The 25160-nt window shown below is 42.3% G+C and overlaps 1 protein-coding gene across 1 annotated transcript in view; it reads right to left on the bottom strand.

Annotated features, from left to right (window-relative positions):
- Positions 1-25160, bottom strand: part of LOC124612588 (extensin-like) — a 49285-nt gene that overhangs the window by 22171 nt on the left and 1954 nt on the right. The window contains exons 2-3 of the mRNA XM_047140872.1: positions 6582-6702; positions 4543-4920 (exon numbers count right to left, since the gene is read on the bottom strand). Coding sequence (XP_046996828.1) covers positions 4543-4920; positions 6582-6702 — 499 coding nt within the window. The remainder of the gene's footprint in view (positions 1-4542; positions 4921-6581; positions 6703-25160) is intronic.

The raw sequence follows: 25160 nt of genomic DNA, 5'->3' as shown, positions 1-25160 counted from the left end.
ACACGTCCTTCCAAAAAGGCGCATAGGAAGCACAGTTCTCCTTCCCCGCCACGGCGCATTTCTTCTCTTGCGCCACCCAGCGGCTGCCGCCCCAGGCCGTCATCCGTTTCGCCTGGCCGCACCGCTGGTCGCCGTACATCTGGCCGTTCACTGGCGGAGGAAGCTCCCCCTCCCGGCCATCCTCCCGAGATGGCCGATGACCCTATAGACCCAATGGACGATGACTGTCCGCCTACTGATAGCGGCGGCAGTGCTCGCTCGAAGCCAGGCCCTAAGCGGCCTTCGAGGTGACCACTTCTCTCATCTTCCTTTTCTTACGATGGCACTTATTCACTGGAATATTCGCAGCATTCGCTCCAACCGAGAGGACTTGAAGTTGCTGCTCCGCTTGCACCGTCCGCTTGTCGTAGCCCTCCAGGAAACGAAGCTACGCCCATGAGATCAAATTGCCTTGGCACACTACACCTCTGTGCGTTTTGACCTACCCCCTGTGGTAGGTATCCCAGCTCATGGAGGGGTTATGTTGCTGGTCCGGGATGATATTTACTACGATCCCATCACGTTGCACACCGGCCTGCAGGCAGTTGCCATCCGCATTACTCTCCCCACTTTTACGTTTTCCTTTTGTACCGTTTACACTCCATCGTCATCTGCCGTTACCAGGGCAGACGTGATGCAACTTATTGCTCAGCTACCTGCACCATTTTTGTTAACTGGAGACTTCAATGCCCACCATCCCCTTTGGGGCTCTCCAGCATCCTGCCCGAGGGGCTCCTTGTTAGCAGACCTTTTCAACCAGCTCAATCTTGTCTGCCTCAATACTGGCGCCCCTACTTTTCTTTCGGACACATCTGAAACCTATTCCCATTTAGACCTCTCTATATGTACTCCCCAACTTGCACGCCGGTTTGAGTGGTATGCACTTTCTGATACATATTCGAGTGACCACTTCCCGTGTGTTATCCATCTCCTGCAGCATACCCCCTCTCCGTGCTTCTCTAATTGGACCATCTCCAAGGCAGACTGGGGGCTCTTCTCTTCCAGGGCGACCTTTCAGGATCAAACCTTTACAAGCTGCGATCGTCAGGTCGCACACCTCACGGAAGTCATTCTCGCTGCTGCTGAATATTCCATCCCTCACCCTCTTTCTTCTCCACGTCGCGTACCTGTCCCCTGGTGGACCGCAGCATGTAGAGACGCTTTACGTGCCCGTCGACGTGCTTTACGCACTTTTAAACGCCACCCTACAGTGGCGAATTGTATCAATTATAAACGATTACGTGCTCAGTGTCGTCGTATTATCAAAGAAAGCAAGAAAGCCAGCTGGGCTGCTTTCACAAGCACCTTCAACAGTTTTACTCCTTCTTCTGTTGTCTGGGGTAGCCTGCGCCGGCTATCTGGCACTAAGGTCCACTCACCAGTTTCTGGCTTGAAGGTCGCGAATGACGTCCTTGTGGCCCCTGAGGCTGTCTCCAATGCCTTCGGCCGCTTTTTCGCAGAGGTTTCGAGCTCCGCTCATTACCACCCTGCCTTCCTCCCCCGCAAACAGGCAGAGGAGGCTAGGCCACTTAACTTCCGCTCCTCGAATTGTGAAAGTTATAATGCCCCATTCACCATGCGGGAACTCGAAAACGCACTTGGCCGATCACGGTCCTCTGCTCCAGGGCCTGATTCTATTCATATTCAGATGCTGAAGAACCTTTCTCCTGCGGGTAAAGGTTTTCTTCTTCGTACATACAATCGCATCTGGATTGAGGGACATGTTCCCGCATGCTGGCGCGAGTCTATTGTTGTCCCGATTCCTAAGCCGGGGAAGGACAAGCACTTGCCTTCCAGTTATCGACCCATCTCGCTTACCAGCTGTGTCTGTAAAGTGATGGAGCGAATGGTTAACTCTAGATTGGTTTGGCTGCTCGAGTCTCGACGCCTACTTACCAATGTACAATGTGGATTTCGTAGGCGCCGCTCTGCTGTTGACCATCTGGTTACCTTGTCGACCTTCATTATGAATAACTTCTTGCGGAAGCGCCCGACCGCGGCTGTGTTCTTTGATTTGGAGAAGGCTTACGACACCTGTTGGAAGGCGGGCATCCTCCGCACCATGCATACATGGGGCCTTCGCTGTCGCCTCCCTCTTTTTATTCGTTCCTTTTTAATGGATCGACAGTTCAGGGTACGTGTGGGTTCTGTCCTGTCTGACACCTTTCGCCAGGAGAATGGGGTGCCACAGGGCTCAGTTTTGAGCGTCGCTCTCTTCGCCATCGCGATCAATCCAATAATGGATTGCCTCCCAGCTGATGTATCAGGCTCCCTTTTCGTGGACGATTTTACCATCTATTGCAGCGCGCAGTGTACACGTGTCCTGGAGCGCTGTCTTCAGCATTCTCTTGACCGTCTTTACTCCTGGAGTGTCGCCAATGGCTTCCGTTTTTCTGCCGAGAAGACGGTCTGTATTAACTTCTGGCGATACAAAGAGTTTCTCCCACCGTCCTTAAGACTCGGTCCCGTTGCTCTCCCAATCGTGGAGACAACCAAATTTTTAGGCCTTACATTTGACAGGAAACTTAGCTGGTCTCCACATGTGTCATATTTGGCTGCCCGTTGTACCCGTTCTTTAAATGTCCTCCGTGTTCTCAGTGGTCTGTCGTGGGGAGCGGATCGAACCGTCCTACTTCGTCTATATCGGTCGATCGTCCGCTCCAAGCTGGATTATGGGAGCTTCGTATACTCCTCTGCACGGCCATCCATCTTACGCCGCCTCAACTCCATACAACATCGGGGTTTACGACTTGCGATCGGAGCATTTTATACAAGTCCCGTAGAGAGTCTTCATGCTGACGCTGGCGAATTGCCACTCGCTTACCGGCTACTGTCAATGCCCGACCATCCGTCTTATCGTTCCTTTTTTGACGACTCTCTTGACCGTCAATACGGGTTGTATGTCTCTGCCCTGCTACCCCCTGGCGTTCGCTTTCGTCGCCTCCTTCAACACCTTACTTTTTCCCTCCCTGCAACCTTTCGAGTGGGCGAGAGCCGCACGCCACCTTGGCTCCAGGCTCAGGTCCGCGTTCACCTTGACCTCAGCTCACTCCCAAAAGAGGTCACTCCCAGTTCGGTCTACCACTCCCGTTTTTTGGAACTTTGTTCGAAGTTCATCGACATGACTTTCATTTATACAGATGGCTCTAAGACCAATGACGGGGTCGGGTGTTCCTTTATTGTCGAGGCACAAAGTTTCAAATACCGGCTCCATGGCCATTGTTCGGTCTTCACAGCTGAGCTCTTTGCCCTCTACCAGGCTGTTCTTTACATCTGCCGCCACCGACATTCTGCTTATGTCATCTGCTCAGATTCCCTGAGCGCCATCCAGAGCCTCAGTGATCCGTACCCAGTTCACCCCTTCGTACACCGGATCCAACGCTCTCTTCAGCAGCTGGCGGACGTCGGTTCTCCAGTTAGCTTTATGTGGGTTCCTGGCCATGTCGGTATCCCTGGGAACGAAGCTGCAGATGCCGCGGCCAAGGCTGCGGTCCTCCAGCCTCGGACAGCTTCTTGTTGTGTCCCTTCGTCCGATTTTAGCAGGGCGATTTGTCGGCGCATCTTATCTCTGTGGCATGCCGATTGGGCTGCACTTACCGACAACAAGCTTCGGGCCTTAAAACCTCTTCCCGTGGCTTGGACGTCCTCCTCACGCCCTTCTCGGCGGGAGGAGGTCGTTTTAGCCCGGTTAAGAATTGGACACTGCCGGTTCAGCCATCGCCATCTGCTGACGGCTGCGCCGGCGCCGTTCTGCCCATGTGGGCACTTGCTGACGGTTAGACACATTTTAATGTCCTGTCCAGATTTTAACACACTGCGCCTCGATCTTAACCTGCCAAATAATTTCGATGCCATTTTAGCGGATGACCCACGAGCAGCTGCTCGTGTTCTTCGTTTTATCAATTGGACAAACCTCGCTAAGGACATTTGATGATGCTGTTTTTTAATCCTATGCCTGTCAGTCTGTCTTTTATCGTGTTTTCCCTTTTAGTTGTTGTGGTCAACTTGTGCCTCGCGGTGGATTCTTAGAGTAGTCAGGGCGCTAATGACCATTGAAGTTGTGCGCCCTAAAACCACAAAAAAAAAAAAAACAACTATCAGCAGAATTCCTGGCTCAAGACACTGAGCACACAGCAGGATAACACATAGCTTGCCTGTAAGAGCCAACTAATCCCTCCCCTAGATACGAAGCAGTTGTAGTGAGTGACCAACTTCCCAGTTCCAATGATGCAGTTAGTTGAGGGCAAGGAAAGCTGTACTGCACGCACAATGATCCACTATAAAACAGGAACTCAGTGAGGAAATGTTACACTGGCTGGCAGCCACAGAGCAACATCTGAATGCAATGTGAAAAAATGTATTTTTTCACAGATAAGTTGTCTTACCAAGACCAAACAGTAGTTTAGCAGCCGCGAGGGTCCAGACATAAAGGCAAATAAGTGGTGACAACAGGTAGTACTAGCCGATTGTCGGTTTCCCCGCCGGGGGCGTCGGTTTCCCCGCCGGGGGCGTCGGTTTCCCCGCCGGGGGCGTCGGTTTCCCCGCCGGGGGCGTCGGTTTCCCCGCCGGGGGCGTCGGTTTCCCCGCCGGGGGCGTCGGTTTCCCCGCCGGGGGCGTCGGTTTCCCCGCCGGGGGCGTCGGTTTCCCCGCCGGGGGCGTCGGTTTCCCCGCCGGGGGAGTCGGTTTCCCCGCCGGGGGCGTCGGTTTCCCCGCCGGGGGCGTCGGTTTCCCCGCCGGGGGCGTCGGTTTCCCCGCCGGGGGCGTCGGTTTCCCCGCCGGGGGCGTCGGTTTCCCCGCCGGGGGCGTCGGTTTCCCCGCCGGGGGCGTCGGTTTCCCCGCCGGGGGCGTCGGTTTCCCCGCCGGGGGCGTCGGTTTCCCCGCCTCAGTAGCAGTCCGTATGCCCACATTTTTAAGAAAGTGGTGCTGCATTTAGTGTGAATGCAATATTGTGGAGGGGAATTCATGCTACAGGAGGAATATTCACTTGTGTATAGGTCTGCTCATTCAACTGCAGCTGTCCAAGATAGACATTAATGTAATGGACTGGCTGTGAGAGACTGCTCACTTGAACACAATGGAAGTTATGTGTGTGTAAGTAGCACGAACACACAGAGAACTGGCTGTGAAACACACCATTTATAGCTGATGCTCTTTTGGACTGCTTTTTTTGAAGCCTCGGTGGGGTTGTTTCTTCTGACAAATGGGTCCAATGCCTCACAGATTCAGTGCCAGGGTGCATGACTGAAGTCAGAAATAATGAGGCATTCTGGATAAAATGTTATGGACTGAGAACATTTTACATTCTTTCCTTGTTCTTCTGTGCAGTGTTCTGCCAGTGAGAGCCAGCACAAAATCTCTTGGTGACGGAAAAACATCAAAGATGAGAGAAGGAAATTTGAGCTAGTTCTAGTTGGCATTATCCTTGTACCTGAAATAAATTTATTTTAATTTATTATTTTGAGTATTACATTCTCTTTACTTGCTCTCTGCCTACATACATGAAATGAATAAACCAAGAGTGCCCCTTTTTAGGGCTATTTTTTGTTATGTCAAATTCATCTCTCTCCCACTCTATTGCCACCCATCAGCCTCGGCCAAAAATGTGCAAAATACATCTCTCTCTCACTCTCACTCACTCTCTCACTCTCTCACTCTCTCACTCTCTCACTCTCTCACTCTCACACTCACACTCACACTCACACTCACACTCACACTCACACTCACACTCACACTCACACTCACACTCACACTCACACTCACACTCACACTCTCTCTCTCTCTCTCTCTCTCTCTCTCTCTCTCTCTCTCTCTCTCACACACACACACACACACACACACACACACACACACACACACACACACACACACATAGGCAAATTGGACAAAACGTGTTTATTTCTTGTCTGAATCCTGGGCTACAGCAATGAACTTTGTCCACAGATTGTTCTTCCTTCATGTAATGGAGGAAAAATGCAACTGTGGACACTGCATCATGTAATTTCCCCATGCATCCTCCACAGCCTGACTAAACACAGCTTTGTTAGAGGCCATCTGATCTCGACTGTCGGTCATTTGTCCCAATCAGTGCTACCTAACAATAGCAAGACCGTGCACTCAATTTGCTTACTAAATCACAATCTGTCTTACATCACTGCACCCTTCGGTAAGAGTTATAGATTTGGTGAGTGGGAAGTAACTATACTGCCACTCATCTCAGACATTTCATACTTGCAGAACTGCAGTGCGAAAGGTGGGAGGTAGGGTGGGTGGGAGGGAGGTAGGAGGGACGTCAGTATGGAACTGATGTAGCAGAAAATCAGTTGTAAAGTAAGCACCACTTGGTGTTAGGCTCATACTCACCCAGTTTATGGACTGCAGTTGTTCTTGTTGTTGTTATTGTCAGTCCAAATGGGGGTTTGATGCAGTTCTCCACTCTGGTCTACCTTGTGCAAGCATCCTTGGCTCTCTGTAACCATTATTAAATTCATTATCATGTGTTTAAATCTGGTAGAAGGCATACAGTAATGATTGTAACACAGTACCACATGGAATGACTTCAGTGCAGTCACCACCAGCAACTTCTGTGCAAATGACTGGTCAGAGAATTCTGTACTGCCTTCACAGAGTGAATAAAAGTACTTGTTTCTCAAAGGTGCTGCAGTGCTGGAATTTAAGCCGCATCCTGTTAGCAACTGACACAAGCTGAGTGGACCAAAATCCATTTAGTTCACTTTCAGAGGACTAATTCCAGACCACTGCTGTAGCCCCTCAATGAGCTATGGACATTTGTGGACGTGTTTAGTCAGATGTTTTTACCTATTTTTCCACTTTTTGTTTCCATTTTAATTTCTTGTATTTCCTTTCTTTTGACTGCCATTGGGACCCTAGTTGTTGGGCTGCCCCAGTCCAATTATGCTCTTACTCAAGTCACTACTCGACAAAAAATTCTTATTTGCAGTTTCCTCTTTATTGGATGTGTTCACATTAGTCACATTGTGTTGCTGCTGTCATAATATCAGCTTCCATCCCTGTTAGCCATGACCACAGAGATATGCATGGCCAAAATACAAAGTTGCTTCAAAATTGTCCACAGCAACTGCTCTAACAGCTTCCCAATTAAATGCTCGAATATACCAAAATGGGATAATGATGCATTGCCTGTAGTTCTGTCAAACTGTGCTCTTACAGATTACTTTAAAGACTTCAGTTTTGAAATTTCCTTTCCCCTCCAAGTGATGTAGGACTTGCCTTATGCATGTCAAGGAATCCAAATTTGCACTGCAGTTGGATTTTGTGTAAATGTTACATTAGTTTCTTGTAAAAGTTGTAACAGCAGTCCCTGACAGGAATGCCTGATGTTAAGTCATCAGTACTGAGTACCACACTTGTTGATGATAGTTTTGTTGGTTAAGCTGTGTATCCAAATTGGCATATAGTTCCTTTAGTTGCTGGATATAAAATTTTCCAATTGTTTAAACTCCCACACCTTTATGCTGGTTCTTCATGCTGTCATTGTTGCTCTCTGCAGTGTTGCTATGAATATGTGCTAGGCTGTTACAGTATTTGTGATTTATGATGCCGTATATCATTGCTACCAATGTCACATAGTACACTTCAAGACACCTACACTATCTTCTTTGTAAATTAGATATACTTTTCTGCATATCACCTTAACACTGTCCACAGTATGAAGTGGCTTTCACCTAGTCATTCACTATGAAACACACAAGTCTCACTTGTTCTGTGTGTACAGGTACAAATCAGTGAGGCTGATACACTGATGCCAGTTGCCACTGATGCATTTTTACAGGAGAATGCCATCAATAGCGATTTGGATGCCTACAGTGCTATATTTCAATCACATTGCAGTCTGCTGTAGCAGTGTGAACAACAAGAGCTATTCAGTGTAGTTTGGGGGCTAACTGAGCATGTGCTAATAAACACAAAATACATAGAAAATAACTATCCAAACCGTAACCAACAATGTACCTTGAACAAACTGCTTGCATCTGTAAGAAGCTCCCTAACAGGGTAGTGTGACTCAATTGAAATGAAAACTTATGTGCTGGCCACGCATGTTAAGTATCTGTGGGCATACCCTCGACACATTAAGCCTCCTTACCTCTGGGGCAGCTATTAGCATGTTGGAATCCAAAATATGAACTTTGATGAAGAATTACTCTAACACAACAACACTCTGGAACAGGTTAGTACACCCCTAAATAGACAAAGCTCATAAAATCATAATGTATTGTTGAGGCCAGTGTCCTCCAGTTTTGTAGGTATGCAGTCATTACAGTACTTGCAGATAGTTTACAGTGTTTCGATCAGGATTCTCGGTATTCATGTGGCCTTTATGGCTTCCTATCAACATCACACTACTAATACAAAAGAAAGTGAGTCACATAGTTGTAAGCTGCCACAACTCTGCTACACTACATGGCATGTCATTTGCGACGTGTACTACGTGAACTGCTGTGGCTCAACGCTTTGGAATCTGCTGGTTCTCAGTAACTTGAAATCCAATGGAGACACTATCAGAATTGTACATGACATAATTTCTCTATCTCCTAACTGTGACAGTCTGTAATTTTATAATGGTCTGTTATTCCTTTCCTCTTTCATGAGGGGTGTTCATTCCAGCAAACTAAGCTGTACCATTATTTCGGTCACTGGCAGTGTCCTTACACCAGCCTCCAAACACCAATGTTGCCTTGCTTTTTGTGGGCACCTTTGTCCTTCTCTGTGACAGTGGCTGTATATGGCAGCTGTAATGAATTCAGACAATTAAAATTAAAATATTTTGTGGTTCTTCACTTGGATCATTATGCAGTTTTCATCAATCTCACTTTTATAAAATTCCACATGTATGTACATGCCACAGCACCTGATTCCTTATCTCCATCACTATTTTAATTTAGCAACTTCTTGACATTAAAATGAGCATGTGCAGTGAGAAGACAACCACTGCCACATATCAAGATGTTTGATTTACACTCAAATTCTGTTGATGTAAAGTTATTCAGCTTCTTAATATTTTTGCAGATGCCGCAGAAGTTGAGGATGGAGGAGCTGTTGGCAGGTGAGATATTTGCTTTCTTCAGTAGCTTAATTACACATTAAAGTTACGACTTTAATATTTTATTATGTGGTACTTTATTTTTCATCTTTTTCTTTGACATTAATATTCCATTGGTGATGTGCTAAATAATTTTTGTGAAACAGTTTTTAAAAACTCTATACTATAACTTAACACTGGATGTTAATTATGTCATACATAATTCATACTGAAAATTGGCGGTGTTATTGTAACTATGAAAGATTGGTTACAAATGTGCAGTTGCATTGAAAATGTGTACTGTGGTAAATTGTGAGGGAAATGTGGTCAAAGAGAAAAAAGACAAATTTTTAAGTACCAAATTGACATTTAGAAATTTGTCATTGTAATGTTAAGCAAACATTACAAATAGGCACACTACGATAAGTAGTAATGAATTTTGCCACCTGACTGATGTGTGAAATAGCCTGATCCATCTGGGTGCCACAGTTACTCTCAATCCCCCGCCTGCCAAGAGTGTTGTTGACTACCCGGTGACAACATGCTACTGAGTACAAGGTGGCTGACTTGTTGGTGGCTTCACAACTTGTGTACTGCATTCTCGAGACCCATCTCATACTCCTCTTGCCCCCTCTACTCCCATACCAGCTTCCCTAATTTGAAAATTTTGGAGTTCCCCTTAACTTAAGTTTCACAATCCTTCCCTCAGTACTAGCCACCCCTACACTGCCCTTTCCCGTGCCTAGCTCTGTACCTGTACCTGTACCTGTACCTGTACCTGTACCTCCTCTGTTACACCCTCTGCCACCCCATCCCCTCTATGACATTTGCATTAAATCTGTCCACCACAACTCCTCACGCAGTTGGCCTGCAGGTTTATGACAATTTATCTGGTTGGCAGAGGGACAGAACGCAACAATGTAATTCCTGGCTTAGCCTTTTACTGCTTATTTCCAGATTAACCCTTTCATGGCCAATCGAACGTCTTAGGCTGATGCATAACGTTGTAGTGTTTCCTACAAGTTAAAACAACTCAGACTATACATACTGGAGACTTAAATCATCATAAATAATATAATTTGTTTCGCTGTTCACTTCAGTCTGTTGGGATAACTTTCTGGATCCACAACTGTAGAAATCATGTGGTTTTGTAGCAAAGAGCCATGTTCAAAGTGTATTTTCACTCCAAAGGAAGTATGTCAAGATCATTGAACAGAGAGCAGAGAAGATGAAATCTGAGGGTGCAAGATCAGATGAAAAGGGTGGGTGCAAAATGACTTCTCAACCCAGTTGTTCTATAGTGTTTGTTGCCAGTCTAGCAGAATGCTGGTGACTGTTACTGTGGAATAGCACCACTTCACACAGTCTTCCTGGATGTTTTTCTGGAACTATATCTGCAAGATGTCTGTTGTTGACAAAAAATACCAACAGGAAAGTTTCACCTCATGCAAGCAACTCGTAGTACACCACATGGTCACCTACATCTACATGATTACTCTGCAATTCACATTTAAGTGCTTGGCAAAGGGTTTATCCAACCACAATCATACTGTCTCTCTACCATTCCACTCCTGAACAGCGCATGGCAAAAACGAACACCTAAACCTTTCTGTTGGAGCTCTGATTTCTCTTATTTTATTTTGATGATCATTCCTACCTATGTAGATTGGTCTCAACAAAATATTTTCGCTTTCAGAAGAGAAAGTTGGTGATTGAAAATTCATAAATAGATCTCGCCGCAATGAAAAACGTCTTTGTTTTAATGACTTCCATCCCAACTCGCATATCATATCTGCTATACTCTCTCCCCTATTACGTGATAATACAAAACGAGCTGCCCTTTTTTGCACCCTTTCGATGTCCTCCGTCAATCCCACCTGGTAAGGCTCCCACACCCCGCAGCAATATTCTAACACCGTACCTCTGCACAATATCCATAACATTATCTTGTGTGGATGCTCAAATGTCTATGTGGCACTGCTGCTCTGTTTGGACTAAAGCATTCCTTTCCGTTCTTTCTCTTACATTAGCATAAAAACAAAATTTCTAGTCATCAGTAACAATACAGGTTAGAAATGGCCAGTGGTATTCACCCACTAATCAAGAACAAGCAAGAGGGTAATGTACATACGGCCAACCACTGATTTATATGGTTTGGCATGTGGTACCCGTATGATTTATTGTTGAACCTTCTCCTTTGTATTCAAATGCTGCACAGTGACGGAATGGTCATACTTCATCACATTTTCTGGTTCTTGAGTTCAATGATGTGCATCATCGTGGATTAATGCATCCAGATGATCTTCATCAAATGCTGAAGGTCTTTCTGAAAATGGAGGATCAATAATGTCAAAACAATCATCCTTTAAATTAGAAAATCTTTCCTTGCCATGCTCTGTCCTATGGCATTATCCCCATACATGGTGAAAACGTTACCATTGAAACCACATATTCATAAACTCCACTGTTCTCATTTTGCCGACTTAGCCATTTTAAATTAAAATGTAGCAGTGCTTTGTGTCAACATAATATTCATAGAATGACAATTTACCTAAAAGAATGTGTCCACATTAAGTGAGAACAAGGTAATGTACTTCGTAAAAATGGTGGAAAGGACAACTGTATCCTTTGATCCCTAGGCATATGAACTTGTCTTAGATCACATGTAATGCCCCCAACAACACAAAACACAATGATGGGAAAGGCTGACTTAAAGCATACATTGTGTGCTCACTCTTACATTATTGGTATCGGCTGCATAAGTAACAATAACACAGTGCACAGTGTTCACTTAAGACGTCTCTCTGTTTTTGCTCCCAACATTTAATGTTCTAATGATGTACCAACATCATAATGCATTGATGGTGGGTGGTTTAAATAAAAAATATGTACAAATGAAATGAGTTTCGTGACAAGGCTGAAGATATATCGGTACATAGGACACTGCATAGAACTGTATGGAACATTGTAGATGTAACTGTAGATGTGCTCCAAGGAAGTGTGTGGGGCCCTTGATATTGATGTTTTATATTAATGACATCACAGACATCCTTCTTCTTTTTGTTTTTCTGTTTAGGGTATCTAATGACCACATACTAATTTCAATGCTTCCTCCTTTGTTCTTCTTCCAGGTTTCCTTCGTCTTCACTATCTATCCTTTTTTCTTCCTCAGACCATTCTGACCCTGTCTTAATCTTCTTCTTCCTGCCTTGGAATGCTTCCATTTGCAACACTTTCTTCTTGAAATCCTATCATTCTGCTGGGTCTTTTTCTTGTATTTCTTTCCAAATCTTTCCTAACTACTTGAATCTGTCCTGTTGTTGACATCTTGTCCCAAAGATGCTTAACAATCTGCTCATGGATTTCCTAGCAGCCTGAGTATTTTTCAAATGATTCTTAATTCTAGGACTTGAAGTTTGTATAACTCATAATTCAACATTAAACATTCACTTGCATAGAGACATTCTGGTTTTACTACTGTGCTGTAGTGCTGTATTTTCAAATTTTTAGACACACACACCTTGTTGTAAATGTTCATGTTTATATCATATGCTTTCTCCATTTTACATACTATTTTGTCTACAGCTAATATTTTTGAAGCCATTGCCTTGTATCTTTCCTCCCAAATATTTAAATTTATAAACCCTCTTTATCAGTTCATTACCTGTTACTAGGATTTCTGGGTCATTTTTTTATGTTTGCCCTAAAACATTTTTCCTACAGAAACTTTTAAAGCTGCTTTGTTAGGTATTCCTTCTAAGAGGTTGATATGTATTTCTGAATTTGTTATATTTTTATAAAGAATGGCATAATCATTTGCAAATACTAGACACTGAATTTCAGTATCTCTTTTTCCTGAAGTCTCCAGTCTCATTGTGACAGCTTATGTTCTTTGCCTTTTGTTTCAATTATCTTACTATTTCCTCTAAGATGCAGTTGAGGTGGCGTGGAAACATGTTGTCACCCTGCATTTCACCTGTTATTTTGAGTGCCTTAGGTGTTTCACACCAAAACTTTACTTATGCTTCAGTGTGTGGGTGTTTCACGAATAAGGTTTGCTAGTTTAGTGTAATGCCAAGTTTTTGAGTCACTTTACCCACTGTTTACCTGTCAATCAAATGCTTTTCTAAAACCTGTAAATGTTAAAACTATGTCTTAAAATTCGTATGGACTAAAAGTTGAAATTCTGTTCTGAGCCAGATTCGATCTTTCTAAATCCACTCTGATATTCTCCCAAATGGCTGTCAAGTGTTACTTCTACCTTGTTTAGTAATATTGTTAAAAATATAATACAGCCCACTGGCAACAGATACATACCTGTGCAATTATTTAGATAATGCCTATGACTTTTTTGTGCACAGGATGGATAGGAGCCACTTTCCAGTCTTCTGGAATCTTTTCAGTTTCCCATATTTCTTCAGACATAATCTGAAGGTTAGTTGTCATTTCTGCTTGACACCAGTTATGGTTGACATGATTTTATTTCTTCTCCACTGGCTTTGTTGTTTTTCAGGGTTTTTGTTTGTTTGTTTGCTGTAGGTGGTAGATCTGCTTCCATGTTTTCATCAAATATCTGGAAATTCTAGCTAACACTTCAGTTATCTACAGTTCAAGAATTGATCAAAGTACTTTCTTAGTAATTTACATGTGTGGTTATTGCTTAGACCTATTTTACCATTTTCGTCTCTGATGTAAATACATTGGAGCATGATATCACTTTTTGAATAAAACCATGACTGTATGTATGAGAGCATTTTTTCTGCTGTAGTACACAGTGATTCTTTTTTATCACTAATTACGATACTCGTGTCATCTGCAAATAGTAGAATTTTGGCTGGGCTGTCTGGAGCCTGTATGTCATTGATATAAACTAGAAATAACAATGGGCCCAGAATGCTGCCCTGAGAAACAACTATTTAAATTTGTTTTGGTTCAGATATTTGTTTAAAATTGTGAAGATTCTTGGATGACCTCAGCTCAACAACTTGTGATCTGTTTTGCAGATAGGATTCAAACCAATTTTTAACGGTACCCCTGATGCATATTGCTTCAAGTTTCCCTAGTAATATTACATTGTTCACAGTATTGAAGGCTTTGGCTAAATCTAGATTAATTCCAACAACCTGTTTATTTGACTCAAAATTTCTTACTATTGCTGTGCAATATGGCTGTTTCTGTACTGTGCCATGTTGACTGTTATTTATTAGTTTATGTTTTTCTAGATATTTTGTAACCCTGATTTTCATAAATTCCTCAAGTATTTTGGAGAAGTATGGGAGAAGAGATATAGGTTGGTAATTTTCTATTTTATGTCTGTCACCATTTTTGTGTAGAGGTATCACTTTAGAGATTTTATTTTATCCGGAAATATCTCTTCACTAAGGGACAAGTTTGCTATGTGCACTATAGGTTCGACAACACGTGGAACAATTTTTTAATTATTGATACAGGTACATCATCCAAACCAGAGGACAATTTGGATTTCAAGCATTTAATGACTTTTAGAACTTAATGCTCGTCTGATGGGATTGCCATCATGCTGGTATTTACCATTGGAGACATCACTGTTAATTGTTGCTTAAAGTAAGGGGAATATTAACAAAATAATTGTTTACGTTGTTTGCCATGGCGTTTTTTCTATGGGGATACTTTCATTATTTTTAAGATGGATTTCCTGTTCTTTAGTTTGACCCAAATTTTTTTTCTTTTTTTTTTTACCTCATCATGCTGGACTTGTTACTAGCCTGCCTTATTAATCTATCATTACTTAATAATTTTGCTTTTGATATTACTTTGCGGTAAGTCTGTTTGTATGTTCTCACATACTCAACAAACTGCTGATCATGACATGTTTTTAACTTTAAACTTAGTAATATCATGGTTTCACTTGATGTTTTAATTCCGGATGTACTCCAGGTCCCTTTGGATCCAGATGATCTGTAACTCAAAAGCTTTTTTGGGATGCACATTTCAAAGTATGCCATAAAAGTGGAAGCAAATGTATTGTAAGCATCTTTTGTGTTTGTTTGTGCCAAGACCTCTGGCCAAACTGCATTTTTAACATTATTTTTGAACTGATTACAATTTTCAGTAGAGAAAAATCGTTTGTACTCCTTTTTATTTTCCCCTCCTTGGGAGTTGCAGTGAGATTAAAGGTTAGTGCATTATGATCTGATAATCCTATATTCACATTTGTAACTGCAACTTCATGTGTGACCACATTTGAGAGGATGTTATTTATTAGGCTTTCACTGGAATCTGTTGTTCTAGTGGGAGCTGATACGTGGGGAAACAAGTTGAAGCTTTTAGTATGTCTAAAAACGAGTATTTTACTGAACTCTGGACCAATTGATTAATATTAAAGTCACCACAAAGAATTATGGCAGAGTTCTCATTTGAGAAAAATGTCTAGCATTTCTTCCAAATTCTTAAGAGAGACTTCAGTATCTCCAGATGGTGATCTGCGAATTGCTGCAACAATTACTTTCTTTTCTATGATTAATGGTTTAGCCTCATATCTTATCTTAAATTTAAGCTTGGGATTTAGATAAATGCATACACCACCACCTTTGACATTTTGCCTATAGTACTGACTGGCAAGTTTATAATGTGTGTGACCAAAAGGACTTAAACTATATCTGTACATTGTATAAGGCTCAGTCACAACTTCTGTGCATGTCTATGACAGGTGGTGTGGGCAGCCTATCAAGTTAGGCTGTGGTCTCCTGATCTCACATTTTGTGCTCGCTTACTCAGTTGTGCAGGACTCTGACACTTGTCTCACTCCTCTGTCAACACAGCTTCCCTTTCATGTCGTTTGTCCCCTAACACTGCAGTCAGGTGTCATGTGGTGTTATTATTTAATACAATGATGTATTATATTCTGTACCTTATCTTCTATACTTCTTCTCAAACTCTGTTATAATTACTTTAAAATTCAAAATTGATGCCTTTGACGTATCACATTTAAATAAATAACTTACTATGTCACTTTTGACTTAACAAATTATTTATTCCCTTCATCATCACACTCGTGAACTACACTAAAAGATCACCTTCATTCAGTATAAAAGAGACACTCACAATAATTTTGAAGGTTCCTCTTCTGTGTCTCACAACATACATCAGTTGTTGAAATAACTCCATCGGCAGCCTATTGCTTTACAGGACACTGTGGTGACCCCACAGAATACTTATTTTAACACATGTAGTTTGGCACCCAAAGCTGCTGCGATAGCTGTACAGTGCTGAAGGTGCATATTGTCCCCTGATGTAAGTCACCACACACAAAATAGAAATAACACTAATGAACAATATCTGTACGTTTATGTTTGACATGTTGTTTTCTATTGCTCTTTTCATAATGTGTACACAAAACTTCTTTCAAAATGGCATTCATTGATAAGAAGTCATTGATATGTGCATCTCTCCTCTGGAGTGGTACATACAAGCACAGTCTGTGAACATGGTGCCCAGTGAACACAGTCCAAAGTTTTTTAAATTTTTTTTCCTATATGCCATGAATGTGGATTTCTTTTTGTAACTATGGCTTCTGAGATTGGTTATAGCCTCAGTACATCATTGTCCATGATAAAATACGCAAATTTACCCTCAATTGCAGCCATAATTTAAGAGCATGTCACTAAAGTGAACATAAAGTACTTGAAAGATGTTTTCTCTCTGTGTGTACAATAGTATCCAGTGCAGAACAACAGCGGCTACGGTCACCAGAGGCTGGACCCAGTACTGCAGGTGCAGCGAAGTCACCTGGTGAGTAAGAGTAAGAGCCCACTGTGGCAGGCTTACATTCCTGCTCTGTACACTAGAGAATCAAATGTATCTGGACACCTATTAGTGGACATTAAGATTTTGTGTTCTCCTTTGAGGACTTGAACTCTTCTGGGGACACTTTGACATTTCGAAATCTCTATGGGTGGATGCCAGCCCATTCTTCCTTGATAGCTGATACCAGACAAGGTAGAAATATTGGACACAGGGTATGGAGTGAAAATGCCATTTTTAACTAATCCCTAAGACGATCCATTGCTTTCAGGTTGGAACATCGGCAGGCAAGCCTTCTTCAGGAATGCCACTGGTTATAAGCCTTTGCCTAACAATGCTGATACATGAGAGGTACAAGTGTTGAGCTGATCAAATTGGTCGTTGTCTGTGAACTGTTCCTCTGCTGTGTATAGTACACAATACTGTCAAATATGTACTTACCCTTCTGCATTTATCATATCCTGAAGTACAATAAGGTGGTGGTGGTGGTGGTGGTTAGTGTTTAACGTCCCGTCGACAACGAGGTCATTAGAGACGGAGCGCAAGCTCGGGTTAGGGAAGGATTGGGAAGGAAATCGGCCGTGCCCTTTCAAAGGAACCATCCCAGCATTTGCCTGAAATGATTTAGGGAAATCACGGAAAACCTAAATCAGGATGGCCGGAGACGGGATTGAACCGCCGTCCTCCCGAATGCGAGTCCAGTGTGCTAACCACTGCGCCACCTCGCTCGGTACAATAAGGGGAGAACAAGTTAAAGAGGAGAAATTGCATATTGTTACACTGCCTGCTCTGCACTGCATTGTTGGCAGTATAGTTAATGGCGGATAATGTTCACTGAGTAGTCACTCCATTCAAATTCTTCCGTCAGATACCCACGGAGTATAGCACTGTTTGTCACTCCAAATCTCGTTTCCACTCATCCACTCAACAGCAGTCATGGGTTTTTATGCTACAGTCAGTGTGACTTTATGTTGAACAGAAATGTTGTTTCCAGAAGCTGCTCAGCCACTGTAACCAGTTTTTCTAACTCCCTGTACACAGCCATTTCCTTAGCGGGCTCCTAGCTGCACTTCAAAACTGAAGAGTGACTGCAGCAGCTAACTGCAAGCTGGTTTTTACTATTTCCTACCACAATGATAGAAGCACTTGTCCATCAGCATACTCTGTGTGCCTGGACTTCATGTAGCATTGGTTGTTCCTTCACATTTACACTTAACTGTCACATCGCTGACAGCTGACTTGGGCAAGGTTGGAAGGGCTAAAATTCATCCCTGTGTTAATTATTCAGGTGTAATGCAAAGAAAAGTCCATGTTCAGTGTACTCAGATCCCTGACTGATGAATTCTGCTTACAAAACAGTATTACCTGCCACTTCCTATAATATATATGACGGCAGTATCTGTTGCCGAAAGAACAATTGCCATGGATAACCATGCAGCTTTGCTAGAAATGAAATGATGATTAAATGGATGGAGCGTCTGCCATGTAAGCAGGAGATCCCGGGTTCGAGTCCCGGTCGGGCCACACATTTTCAACATTTCCCCAATGAAGTACATCACCGCCTGTTTGCAGCTAGGGTGTCCATTTAATTATCATTTCACTTCCTATAATAGTAGCTCCACCTCTCATTGAATTAAAATGCTCAGTTGCCCGTTACATAAGGGTGCCCAGGTATTTTGATTGGATAGTGGGTTTATAGTTCTTATCTATGTGATTTCTGCAACCCCTTAGTCAGTTCACCATTCACAATTGAATTAGAATCCAGAAATCACAATATATTTTATTATATTTATGTTTTTGAATATTGAGGACTTTGATTTGGGGCGAGTATTTACTGACTTACAGAAATACAAAGTTTACCTATATAGCTGTGGAAATATGTGTGCTGAGAATTACAGGGAGGGAAAAGGAAACAGAAAAATGGACAGGGAACAAGCAGGAGTAGGAGACGTAGTGGGGAGGTAGTGGAGATGAGTGACAAATGTAGTGATGGAGTGAGTGACAGATAGGATAAGACAATTACATGCTCCTATCCTAGAGAGGTGAGTGGGGGGAACATTGAGGTGACAGTCTGGTGAGAGGCATTGAGTGGATATCAGGCTACATGGACTACAAGCTGCAATGCCTGTAGCTTGAGACCAGAATACCAGGAGAAGCCAGGGAAGAGGCTTAATCAAACAGTGGGACTCCAATGAATGAATGAATGAATGAATGAATGAATGAATGATGTGAGTAGAAGAAACAGAGGATGATTTGTATTTCAAAACTGAACCTTTTTGTACAACCTATTAGGGAAGTAACTTAAATGGAAATATTGGGGTGTGAATCTAGTTTATAAATGGTCATAGCTGATGCGTTCAGCACTACCATAAGTTATTTGATACTAACATTTTCAGGGGCTCCCTTAACCTTTCTGTGGTCAATCAGACATAAAGGTCCTGCCAAAATGTTTGTTTCAGAATCTGCACAACCATAGGAATGTTCCATTTCATTGTGTACTGTAATCTGTTGTTCAGTTTATGTACAATTAAAACCCAGAAGCTGACAGGTGATGCTAGAATGTGTTTTTTTCTTTGTTGGTACAGAAGTGAGTACAGTATGTTTTGTAGAAGGAGCTTCCTATCTTTGGCTTAATTGTGGATGGCAAAGACAGTGTAGATATTATTTATCTTTGTTACATTATTTGCTAGGTATATACTATTTGACATATATTTTCACTGATAACTCATTCTTGAAGAAAACTGATGTCTGTGTCTTGTGACTAAAATTAATGCATGTCTTTATTAATGAAAATCATATAAAAATCGTGACTGTAGTTGGAAATCTACCACCACAAATGTACAGATACTGTTCTTTTGATGTACTGTTTTTCTTCTTTCTCGTGAGATAGTGTACTGGAGACATTTGTTTTCTTTTCCTTATTTTGTCTTGAATGTCTCATTAGTTTCTTGGAATTAATTGTTTACAATTATTTATGGAGCTGTCTTTTGAATTACGGGGAGGGTGGTTATGTAGAATACAGTCAGCAGAAATAAGATTTCTATGATCTACTTTATAACATATGAAAGCTGATCACCTCTGAAATGAAGGTGCTGGGAGTGTATAGTAGAGTGAAAACAACTGAAGCATGTGGGATGAATGTGTCAATGCTTTTGGAGAGAATGGCTGATAATACAGTATCACTTCCTGTTCACTAGATTTGTCTCTGGTGCCAGTACCTTTGTTCATAAAATATTTCCCATCAAGACTTTCACTACAGTTTGATCCCAGACCAATCTGTTCGTCTTTCTGCCTCACCTCTCTACAGGGAGTCCAGCAGGGAACTGCCTTGCCCCATCTGCCACCCACACTCGTGGTCATATGTCCCACCTAATGTGGATGATCCATGCACAAGGAGAGAGATATGCTCAGGTAGCCATGAACATTAGAACTTCATTGGAACACAGAAGGCACATGATAATGTTGGGCAAGTGAAACAGCTTCCTAGTGCAAGCAACATAAAAATACTCCTGATATGCTGTAAGGTTGTCACTAATATGAGCTAAGCTGAGCACTGCAAGTTGCACTGATGATGTCCTAGATTCCAATGTTGCTGTGCTCAGAGGAAAAGTGTTGACTGTAACAGCAGCCAAAAGTATGAACTGTCATCCCCATGGAGGAGATGGCAGTGGCATCCATGAGGCGCACACCTGGAAGAAAAATACAGAAATTGGGCCAAGACATCAGTAAGGAGGGATGATGATGTGGAATGGTGCAGGTAGAAAGATACCAGGATGAAAGAAAGAAGTGGCACAAGGCATTTTAACACGGAGCAAAACCATTCAAACACTATGCAGAAGCACTTGAACACAGAGATGAAGGCTACCTAATGGATCACAAGACACTGGTAAAAATCTTCCAGAGACAAAAAGTTAATTATAAAAGCACAAGAAGAGAGATGTTCCTGAGTGGACAAGAGGAAGAGTGTTTCATTGCGGCACAGATGGTACATGCCAACATGAAGCAAATGAAACAACTTTCTGATGAAGGCAAGGAAGAGAATGCCCTGATGCATGAAAAGATTGCCACTAATATGAAAACTATTCTTGAAGCTTCCAGTTGAGCACTCTGTCTGTAACAACTGACAAACACTGCTGTAGGTTGCACTGGCAATGCCAATATTGTGGGCCGCATTCTTATTAATATAGTCATGCATTCCAAAGTAGATAGTTGATGTCGAGTTTGCAACTTGGGTTGGCTGGTGAGCCACTGTACATTCCCCTACAAAGGCTATGTAGCGGAGAAATACTGTTAAGTTGTCCAGTGTCGCATGGCTCCAGGGCGGAAACCGTGCAGTGTCTGTCATTGGCAAGATCCGCTGCACTGAGGGTGAGTTTCAGTTTCAAGCCTGTTAAGATGCCAGCAACTGACATACCTCTGTTGTGTGGCATAAGGCATGATTGTAAAGCACCAGCCAGATGCTACACAACCCACTTCCACCTCATTCCTATTATGTCTCCTAATCCATCCTGTTCCCATATGCATCAGATTTTCTTTCTGTCTCACCTCTACAAAAAATCCACCTGAGAAATAATCTGCCTCACCTGCCACTCATTCTCCTCACTACTTGTACCCATCTGTAAGTAAAGAAAGGAGTGTTACATTGAATGTGTTTGATGTGGCATTATTACTGCACAAACAGCAAAAATGTGGCAAGTGATAAACATTTTTGCTATTACTTTCTGTGGGGTATCTGTGAGAGAAATTCATCATAATTTGAAATTATTGGTGAAGTTTTCTGCAAAACACCAAGTGCTCTCATTGCCAAATACTGGATGAATATAATGTCGGTACATGAATGCAATTAGTGAAGGTGCATAAACAAGCTTACACACAGTTCCTAAATGTTAAACGTGACACTGTGTTAACTGTGTAACATAAGATTGTATGTTTTATTAAGCAGATTTTAAAATTTGATCAATAATTATGTGAAATGATGACAATAAACATTTATTTGTCCCTGCCAGTCTTCAGATAGCAAGCGTGCAACCGGAATAAAGTTCTGGCTTTCTGGAACTCGGTAATATTGATGGTTGTTTATAATTGAGTAGATTAGATGCTCAATTATACACTGATCCGTACTTTTTCTAAAAGATATAAACAATTGATTCTGTTCTTTATCAGGTCGTGTTGAAACACACTTTATCACTAGTTTGTTTTACTTGTGCAGATAAAGTATTTTTTATATTAACACGCAAATTCTTTTTTTGTCAATCAGGCCCTGCTAAGGAGGAAGGCACGCGTCCCATCGCTCAGGTGAGTGAAAGTAGTGGATGCACGTATTAGACTGGCAGAGCAAGTGTGATTTTCACCAGTAGCATATAAAGTTTGGTTCCGTGGCATGTAATGAACCCCACACTGCTTCCTGTCCTCCTCCCAGGGTGAGGACATATTTCATCAGCTCAGGGCTTTGAACCGTTAAAATACTTCCTCCTATTCTGAGCTACTCTGCACACTACCAACTTGCTTAATCAAATAAACTCCTTTATTAATATCCTATTCATCTCCATTTCAGTCTCATTGCATCTCCCATGGCAGTCTGTTTCCTGACATCACAAACTTTGCAACTTCTTTAGCACTGTTAACTGAAATGCTATCTCAAGTCTAAATTACTTGCTAAATGAACCAAAAAATATCTCAAAGACCACTCATATACTGGCTCTTAATTTAAAACAAGTAACTCTCTTTAATTATTAATGTCAAGTCATGTGTCATTGGTTAGTGTACAGAATCTTACTGACAGCTCGACTTCATCTTCGTTCTCCTGGTGTAATGGCAGTTGTCATGATGCTGACAGTTCTAGGGGGAAGGCACATTGCTGAACAAGAATGAGACAGCAAGGAATAAACCCATGGACTGGTTGTTTGTGTTGCCATCATCATTTGTGAAAGCGGCATGGCTGGACCATGTAAAAATTTGGGGATTCGTGTGGATGCTGATAACCACGCCATTGAGTGCCCCCTAACCAGGTATCATCATCATCATGATAGAATAAAACACTGCATTCATCATGAACTGTGAAGAACGATAGACTAATTATCGTTATCCCACCCTGCAGATATGCTGCATCAATCTCCACTAGATTTTGTGTGTTGTGGTTGGCAGGTGTTACTAGAGGAGGCCAAAATGCATGCGTTTTAACTCACGCAGGCTGGCGTGAGGTCTGGAACAGGACAAGGAAATTAGAATTTAGAAAAACTGACTTAGCTGGTGGAATACTTAACTTTAATCCATTAATGATGAACGTCTGTCTTGATGGTACATGATTCACAATATCAATAGTAACTGATATGGGCCCCTTGCTAGGTCGTAGCAAATGAGGTAGCTGAAGGCTATGCTAAACTATCGTCTCGGCAAATGAGAGCGTATTTTGTCAGTGAACCATCACTACAAAGACGGTTGTACAGCTGGGGCGAGTGCTAGGAAGTCTCTCTAGACCTGCCGTGTGGTGGCGCTCGGTCTGCAATCACTGATAGTGGCGACACGTGGGTCCGGCGAATACTACCGGACCGCGGCCGATTTAAAGGCTACCACCTAGCAAGTGTGGTGTCTGGTGGTGACACCACATTATGCACAACAGAGAAGGGTATAAAAGTTTAAAGCCATCATTTGAATTTAAAAAAAAAAATAATCACTTTGTGGTGGTGACCATTGTTCATCGGTACTATAGTTATTGTGAAATGTACACCTTTACTAAAGCGATGTGTTACACCATAGTTGATACTCATTAAACATGACAATAAATATTCCTTAAAATCGACGCTTACCACTTACTGTTGTCTAAAATGCTTACTGATTGCAGTTGGGAACTGAGATTTCTCCATTTTTGAGCAAATATCACAAACACAAATGACAGGTACTCGGAATCGCAAACACGTTTCAAAATACCTTTCTAGAATTATATCAGACTCATTCTCCTCCATACATTCATGACCTGTCAAACTTCCTAAACTCTTCTGAAAATACTTTCCTGCTTGTGAAATAACTACCAAGTGAACTACTTTGAGAGGTATACTTGTCATAGTGTTTGTTATGTTTGACAGATGTTGATTAGTAATTCAATAAAACTACCTTAGTGTACTTGAGCACGTGCATCACAAATTGTGCTGTGTGATTTCAAAGTAACTGTTTAGTTACTTTTGTTGTTAGGGATTTGCTTTCAGTAACATTAATATAGGTCTCTGGTACATTAAACAGAATTGAATGATCATTCTTGTGATCTTTCAGATCTTGCATTGACTTACTTCCAGCTCCCATTACCATGGCAAACAGTCCTTTATCCAGTAAGTGGTTTTTTTTCATACATCTTGTTGTTTAGGACCAATATGTGGCACAAATCTTAAAGGTCAGGAATGTGTCAGATAAAATAAAATGTTTAAGAAACCAAAAAAGAGGAGCCATAAGTTTATGTAAATGCAGTCAAGAATGTAACACAGGAATGGCCGCTGAGGTGCCACCTCTCCATTTCTTCCCTCCTCCTCTTTCCTAATCATGACATTATTCCAATGGAATATTGGTGGCCTTTGATCCAAAAAGATGACTTGTGGCTGCTCTTGGAATCGCAGCCTCTGCTAGTTCTCTGCCTGCAGGAAACAAAATTGCATCCTCCTGACTGATTTGAGCTTTTGTATTTCTTCCCAGTCTGCTTTGACTCCCTCTCTCCAAAGATGGCATTCCATATCGTAGGAGGAGAGAGGGGAGTCATGCTGCTCATATGGAAGGACGTTCAAAGTCAACATTTCTCCCTGACTACCCAGCTTGAAGCTATTCCTGTCCGCGTTTTACTTCCTCTCCTGAACTTTTCCATATGTACTGTTTACATCCCTCAGTCATTCGGTGTCGTGGACACTCTTCATCCAGCTTACTGGCCAACTCCCTCACCCCTTTCTGCTGCTCGTTGACTGTAATGCACACCATTCCCTTTGGAAATCTCCCAGAACCTGACAGAGAGGTGCCCTCTAGGCTGAACTTCTCAGTCACCTTAACCTCATTTGCCTTATCGTGGGAGTACCCCTCTTCCTTTTATACTACATGCACTCCTACCCATATCTGGAAATCTCCTGCACTGCCCAATTTGCCCATCATCTCATCACTGTCTCTAGTACGTACTCGAGCAACCATTTACCATTTGCTATCCATTTTCTGACTCCTACGCCACATATATGCACACCCAAATGGCAACTTTCTAGGGATGGCTCGAGATTTACTGTTCCCTGGTACCCTTTGAGTAACATAATTTCTC

The sequence above is a fragment of the Schistocerca americana genome, chromosome 4, assembly GCF_021461395.2.
Source record: "Schistocerca americana isolate TAMUIC-IGC-003095 chromosome 4, iqSchAmer2.1, whole genome shotgun sequence".
NCBI classification, from domain to species: domain Eukaryota; kingdom Metazoa; phylum Arthropoda; class Insecta; order Orthoptera; family Acrididae; genus Schistocerca; species Schistocerca americana.
This window is presented reverse-complemented; position numbering and strand designations above follow the sequence as displayed.